Here is an 8276-nt window from a genome sequence, read left to right as displayed (position 1 = left end):
ACCATTTTTTTTTCTTTTTAAAGTTAGGAGTACCTTTCTTTTTCTCTTACTTTATGCATTACACTTTTTCCTTGTAATTCGGGTTCGATAAAACATCGATTAACGACACTTTTTGGTTGATCCAGAAAACTGGGAAATTCAGATATCCGGGATAGCGATGGTCCCAAGCATCCCGGATAATTGGTTCTCTACTGTAGTAATAGATGCATGGTAACTAACTTGTACTTCACTTTAAAAGAATTTTATTGTGTTATTGTGTTCTATAAACTCAAACTTTACCTTCTAACTAAGCTTTTTAATTTAGTTTTTATTCAGATTTTTAAAAATTAAAAGTTTTAATTCAAAAATATTACTTGAATTAAAATAATTTGAAGTTTTTTTGCAGAATTATTTATAATAATTATGTGCCATCTTCTTTTTAATCATTGTATGCAGGTAGCCCATGCTATGTTAAAGTTACTGATAGTAGTCAATCGGTTGTTACGGGGTCTTCTCTGAGAATGACTTCTTTATCTCAAGGAGCACATTTTACTGTAGACACTCGAGGTCTTGAAAATGGAATATGTAAAGTAACAGTTATGGGTTAGTTAACTTTAATTCTCTATAAATCATTCATTTCCATGTTGTTTTTCTGCTACCATTAATACCTTCTACAGTATTTTCACAATTTGTGAAGTTTGTAAATAAATATGTTTAAAAAATTTATAATTATACAATGTTTGGTTATGTTTTACTAGTCAATGTTTGGTATTCCAATATATTGTTAAAAAAATCACTTTGTTTTTAACTCTTTAAATTAATGTTTTAATACTCAAGTATGAATATTTCAGTTGAATTTGCATTTTTTTTCCTTCTGATTTTCATTTTTCATGTATCCTAACTCCAGAATGGATGTAATATACCTTTAAAATGTATTTTTATTCCAGCACTAAAATAAAATTGAGTATTCATACCATATAAAATCTATTAACATGATATTACACATTCCGTCTTTTTAGTTGTTCATCTCATATACTAACCACCCTATAACCATTCAATACTGCATAATCTTAAAATTTCCTAACTCTTTATAACAAAAATCTTTAATCCATCAAAGAAAAACTGATTCCCTGCATTTGTATAGCTACTACTTTAGCATAATAATTTAGGAATACTAGCATAATACTTTAAGAAAAAAATGCCTTAATTAACCACAGATTCCATTTTTAAGGTTGTTAGGAAGTCTCCAACCTCTTGTCTTTGCAAGAGAACAGACCTGCCTAAATTGCTGTTATGATAAAAACAAACATGTGTATGAATATTGGTTGTGTTATCCATTATGCTGCGTATGTTATCAAGAATAGTGCAAGGCACAATTACCTGACTTTTTTAAAGTACAAGAATGATCACTTTCTTCACCACTCTTAAATCTTAGGATTTTTTGCTTTGTATTGATTGGAGACAAGGGTTCAATTGCAGAGCATGGTAGAAAATTTTGTGATACAATTAAATCTCTGCATTGAGATCATAAGTGATCACTTAAAAGGTTTTTGTAAATACGTTACAGCTAATAATGTTTCCATGTTTATTAGAAAGCTTAGTTTTTATATTTTAATATCATTTAAATTATAATACATCTTAAGTTATTTCTTGTCACCCTGTAAAGGCATTCTTAGGTTAATAGTTAAAAAAATAATTAAATAGTTAAAAAATTTTTTTTTGAAGAAGTCCTCAGAATTCTATATTCTGTTAGTATATTCTATATTCTATATTCTGTTAGTATTTCAGAGCTTCAATTTTTACAAATCAAGCATTATTAAAATTAAGTCTTCATCAGTAATTTTTTTTTATTTTATTGTTCTAAAAAGTTTTTTTTAATTAAAAATTTTAAAACATTAAAAATTTTGATTCATTTTCTAAGCTTTTATGTATTTAGAATTAAAGTAATAAATTTGTACTGCATTATAATTGTCATTACCACTTCGTTCATGTTTATACCATTTGTGTTTTGGATTTTTAATATATTCAAATTTTTTTTTATTAGGTCCAACTACTAAAAATATACCAGTTAATATTAACCGAACATCAAGTACTACATTTGATGTCAATTTTAGGCCTATAGAAGTGGGTAAGTGTCGTTTCGGGTATTATAAAGTTTACTTACTTAGTCACAATTTTTTTTTGTTATAAAAGTAATCAGATACAACATTTGAAATTTTTAAAGGAAAATTTTTGATTAAAGCTTATTTATGTTCTAAAATTTCTTTAAATTTTGTGTACTTAATTTTTCATTTCATATAAAAACTTGCATTAAATAATTTTTGCCATTTTATATTTTTGGGGATTGTTTGCTGTTTTACTTTTAATAGAATAATTAATGTTAAATATATATTATTTTAAATGGTTTGGTTCATTTTAAAAAGTTGAAATTATTAGTTTATAAATTTTAAAGTTTTCTTGATCGGTAAAACTATATTAAGATAGCTGACTCATTTGCAACATTGATACTTTAGAAAGTTCACTCTACTCATTCAAAAGTATCTTTAAAGGATCAAAGTTTAAAGATTTCTTTTCTCAGGTCCAATATAAAATAGTTGAAATACCATGAGTACTATTTTTTATTATGCTACTTCTTCATAGTTCTGGAAGATTCATGTTTATAAAATTAGCTTATCCTTATTTATAAAAACTTTGCTTTTTTACATCTTATTGTTGAAATGGCCCTCCTCTTTAAAAATAATATTAAATTTATATTAATAATTATTGAAATATTATATTAAATCAATAGATTATTATTAGTTTTAAACTTCACAAACATTAGAAAATACATCCTTTGCTTTTCAATACCAATAAATTTTTTAATTTCTTTTTGAACTATGACTTAAAAATGTTCTTTTCTTGCTTAAAAAAAGTATAAACACTTTTCTATAATTTTTATATTTTTAGTACAGCAGCCTAATTATGTTAAATTATTTAATTCTACATAAATTATATTTTGCTGATTATTACATGATTTCATGGTACTATTTGAGATAGTTCCAAACGTTCCTTGTGATTTTAATGCTTTAGGAAATAAAATTAGAGAATTTATTTTCATCCTTAAAAAAGAAAAAGGATCAAGAAAATTCAGTTAAAACTAGTTAATTTTATAGTAAATAGTAGCTGTAATATAAATATTTCTGAAAATCGACTTTGAAAAAAGATTTTGTTCTTGAAAGATAAAAAAATCCTCAAATTTCCTAAATTTTGGCTAATTAAACATAATTTAAAATTAATAATTTAATCCTGCAATAATAATATAAATGAATTATTCTGACAAAACTAACAATGACTTAATAATTAAATGCTTGATTTTATTAATCACTCTTCTTTTTATGCGAAACATTCTGTGCTTTGTCCAATGTTTTTTTAAAATTATTATTATTACAAGGATTTTAAAATTGTTTCGGGTTTGAAAACTAAATCATTGAAGTTCGTCTGTGTATCATAATCAATATGACAAGTTTTACATGAAGGAATTCACCTTTAGGATAGTTTATATATTAAAATTCATTATTTTAAATTCATCTATAGGTTTAACTTTTATATTTTAGGTCCTCATCAAGTTTCAGTGACTTTAGATGATATTGCTTTACCTGGAAGCCCATTTACATGCAATGTTTATGATGTTTCCAAAGTAAAAGTTTCAAAATTAGTTCCTGGAATTGTTGGGAAGCCTTGTACTTTCCAAGGCATGTTTTATTTATTTATTTATTTTTTTAACCTTTATTTATTGTTTTAAGTAATTTTCTGTCTAAGTAAGCCTGTTATTCTTTATACAATATTCTTTGTCTTATTTTAAAGTTTTAAAATATAATTATTTGTATGATGTAAGACACAGTTCATATAGTGTGTCACAGCAAAATCTAAAAATTTAAAATGCCAAATTTTTAGAAACAAGCTCACATCTGCCCAAACGTTGAATGAGCTGATTAGATACTGTATCACTGAGATTCAACTGCATTTAAAATTTTCGCTATATTATCACACATGTGCCAAGAAAGCTTAGGCAGAAATTTGTCAGATGTGTATTTCCACATGTTCCTATTTTCTGAATAAATAAAAACTTCCGTTAAAAAGTAAATTCGAATTTATAAATTTTCTTAATTTGTTTAGATATTCTGTATGAGTTTTGAGGGATCACTCAAAATAGCTCTATATAAATATATAAAAGAAAAGCATACAAATGAAATCTGTTTATCATCTATATATTACAATTAGATACACATTTTTAATATAAGTTTATACATATTGCTATTTAAATGCAGTAAACTATTATCAAAAGAAAAGAATTCATTTATATTTTTGCAATTATTGCATAGAAAGATTGAAATAATTTCTACAGAAGAGCATTACTTATACATATAATGTTTAAATCAAATTTTGTGAGCTAAAGGCTATTAATGTATAATAAATTTCAGACAGTATTTTTTTTTTTCAAAAACTAATTTTCCTCATCTTAATGGGAAAGTAGCAGGATAATTTAAATCCAATTGGGCCTTAGGGTTCTTTGCTATAATGCTTAAGAGAATTATATTATAATTTAGCAGTAAAAAATTAAACAATGGTTTAATTTTAAACTAATCTGTGTGCTCTAATATTTTTTAAAAAACATTTGTATCATTCTAGTGGATGCTTCTCAGGCTGGTGATGGAACATTAGAACTTGTTGTAACCACAAAGAAGTCATCGGTAAGAGCTGAAGTTTCTATGAGAAGCAGGGGCCTCTATGATGTAACATTTGTTCCTCAAGACAAAATCTCTCATTATGTGAACATTACATTTAATGAAGAAGATGTACCTGGTATGGTGTTTTGTTTTGTCAAAATTGTACATTGTAGATCATATTAGGGCATATATTTTCTGTATTGGTTATGTATATATTTTAAAACATAAAAAACATACAGTCTATGCTTGGAAAATAAATTCTGTTTGCTATGTTTCCCTTGAACTATTTAGAGGAATTAAAAACTTATGGACACAATTATAAAACTCATTTATCTATGAACAGTGCCATGCAAAAAGATAATTTTTTAAAGTATTATTTAGTATTTCTTCTTTATTTATTTAAATAAAGTTCAAAAGTTCAATTACTAGGTATACTAATTTTTGAATTGTGTTGTTTTAAATGACAAAATTCAGTATTTGTGTAAAATCAGTAGAATATTTTTTTAGTAATATCTAAAAGAATTTATTTTCAGTTTTCTCAAGAACTAACTATTCAACCAAATTTCTTCAAATTTTTCATTGTGTCTCTTGAAATTACATAGTTTAAAAATATGTGAACAGTTGAATATCTTATCGTTCTTTTCTTTTTTATATTTTTTTAGAATTAATTCTCAAAAATAATAAATAACTGTAAAAGTGTCATTTTCACAAAAAATTATCTTTTGAAACATGAGTTTTATAGATTTGTACAAATTTTTTCTGTACAACTTGAATAGTTACAGAGATTATATGTAAAGGCTTATTTTGAAATTTTCCTTTCTTTGAAACTGTTTCACCAATTTCAGTCAAATTTTATATTTTGCCATTTAAAGTTAAATATTTGGAGATATTGTTGAAATTTCCATGTATCACATTTCACAAATTTTTCATGAATAATAAATTAAATGACTATAAATAGATATAAAATTTTACTTTATCCATTAAATTATCCTTAAAAAAAGTGAATTGCATGGTTGCTAGCAATTTTTTTTTATTTTGTACCTTATATAATATTGAATATATTTCTAGAGATGAGAGATGTGTAGAAGTAAGCAAAAAGAGAGAGGAAGAGGAATATGAATGGTTTAAACTTAAGAGTATCCGATTGGGACCACATATTCTAGATTACAGTTATCTTTTTTGAAATTGTAAAGTAAGAATCGACGTTGCAAGTGGTGCATTACAGTTTGCATTTTCAGATGTAATTTTTTAGAAATAACAGTTGAAAATAGTTTTAGTTTTGGTGTACAAGTTACCAAAATATAATTCGACAATAGACATAATGATAATGCAATAGACATAAAAAATATACACTTCACAGTTGTACATTAGGAAACATGTATTCTTATAAGATAACTAGTTTTCATTTTTGTTTTTAAAATAGTACCATGAACTTTGGTCTAAGTTGTAAGATTTTTTTAATAAATAACTGTCAATAGTTTTGAATTTGATGAAAAAAAACTATAAGGATACTATGGACTACTTTTACCTGGAATCTATGTTTTTTTTTTTAAGATAGCCCCAATTTAAAGAGTGACAAGAGTAAAAACTATGCACTTTCAATCTGTGTTGTAACTTTTTTTTTAATATTACAGTAAAAATAGTTGTATGTCTGATTTCATAATTCACAAAAATTGTCTGCATTAATAAATTAAGCTTTATCCCTTGAACCATTAAATTTGTATCTTAGTATGCTATTAACAGATAATTAGATCAAAAATTTTTTAGGTATTGCTGCAACATGGGATGGATTAATGAGGCATATGCTATAATATCATGTTAATTTATCTAAACATTTCAAATTTGTTTAACTCTATATCATAAAGGAGTAACATTTTGGATTAATGTTTCTTTCAGTTAATTAAAATTAATTTTAATTTAAAATTTGATTCTTTGTAAGTTTAAATAAGTTAAACATGTCTCTTCAAAATTTGTTTCTCTTTGCTTCAAAGAACTTTCTTACATCATTGTTAAAAATTATTTTAATATGACACAGTATTCTAAACTTGCAAATTTCAAACCTTTCATCATATTTGTAACTCAATTCACATTTCTGAACTTTTAGGAAGTCCTTTCAAAATTGAGGTACACCATCCAACGTCTGGCAAAGGAATTCATTCAATTATTGCAAATGGTGATGGTTTAAAGCAAGGTCTAGTTGGCTCAGTTAATGTATTTGATATTGAAACAAATGGTTTAGATGGTGACATTGAAGTGAAAATAACAGGTATTTTTATAATTATTGTTCAATTTGTGTTAAAGTCACAGTTTTGGTTGTTTCATGCTTTGGAAGTTATTTTAAGTTTAAATTCTTTTGATACTTGTTGGAAGCATTATTTCCCCTATTTTATTCAATTTACTTGAAAATTTAATGTTATTTACTTTTATGACACTATTCCCATTATTATAGCATTTACTTTCACTTATTGTTTTTGATTAAATATAAAATGTATAAATGTGTATAATAAACCTTGATTTCAAAAGCATTTTTCATTCAATGTACATCACTTTTGATAAATTTTTTTTTTGTTTTTGAATTTTAGTGTCTATCAGAACTATAAATATTGTAGCAATAATATACACACTGCTAAGTGTCAAACAATTAATTGCATGGCAAAAATGAAAAAGATATTGATTTTACCAATACAGATGACTCTATGAACAAAACATATTATCCACAGTACTTTACTTTTTCTTTAAATATATTTTTTACAATTTATTATTTTAAAATTGCTTTTTGAGCTCTTCCTAAAAAGTATTTTCAATACTTTTTTCCTTAAATATTTTATGTTTCCTTCTTTATCAAACTATTGTGATCAATACTCTAAAACATTTAAGAAACAAGGTTTTAAAGTTTTTTTTATTTATTTTGTTATAAAATTGTATAGTAAATGCTATTCTATTAGAGAGTTTTTAGTTTCTTATTTGAGCTTTTCTTCTATTTACTAAAGGTCCAAATGGAACTACTGTACCTGCATCTGTTATCAATTTAAAACATGATAGCTATAGGGTGGAATACCAACCTCATGAAATAGGAACTTACAAAGTTGAAGTTTTGCATCAAGGATCCACTATTTCAAGTAAACCATTTCTTGTTGAAATTTGTGATCCTAGTAGGGTCAAAGTGGTGGATGTTGAAGATGGCATCATAGGACGAGAACAGATTTTTAAAGGTAATAGTTTTTTATAGTTTGGTAAAAATCATTGAACTGTATATATTATGAATATAAAATATTCCAGCATTTGTTTTTAAATTCTTAGTATTTATAATTATTAATGATATTATTGAAATATATTGTTTTATATGTCAATATTATGTAATCGTTGTCAATTTGTGTAAAGAATCAGAAGTAAAGTGAATGCAGGCCTTTAAATAATTAAATGTTCCAAAAATAGTTGTGATGGTTTGTATCAAAATCTGCTCCTTGATGAAATAAAAATAAGTTGTCGATAAAAATGTATTTTAGGAGTCTCTGTTATCTCAGCATTGTTTTTCACTAATGTCACCTCAGTTTAATGCAAAAAAGAAAGCAATTTTTTTTAAAATTTACG

General features: G+C 25.1%; 1 protein-coding gene across 1 annotated transcript in view; it reads left to right on the top strand.

Moving 5' to 3' along the window:
• Window positions 1-8276, top strand: part of LOC107457153 (filamin-type immunoglobulin domains fbug) — a 100057-nt gene that overhangs the window by 71068 nt on the left and 20713 nt on the right. Inside the window, exons 31-36 of the mRNA XM_043043964.2 lie at window positions 436-582; window positions 2024-2107; window positions 3573-3710; window positions 4648-4821; window positions 6790-6951; window positions 7676-7897. Coding sequence (XP_042899898.1) covers window positions 436-582; window positions 2024-2107; window positions 3573-3710; window positions 4648-4821; window positions 6790-6951; window positions 7676-7897 — 927 coding nt within the window. The remainder of the gene's footprint in view (window positions 1-435; window positions 583-2023; window positions 2108-3572; window positions 3711-4647; window positions 4822-6789; window positions 6952-7675; window positions 7898-8276) is intronic.

Source organism: Parasteatoda tepidariorum, chromosome X1, assembly GCF_043381705.1.
Source record: "Parasteatoda tepidariorum isolate YZ-2023 chromosome X1, CAS_Ptep_4.0, whole genome shotgun sequence".
NCBI classification, from domain to species: domain Eukaryota; kingdom Metazoa; phylum Arthropoda; class Arachnida; order Araneae; family Theridiidae; genus Parasteatoda; species Parasteatoda tepidariorum.
This window is presented reverse-complemented; position numbering and strand designations above follow the sequence as displayed.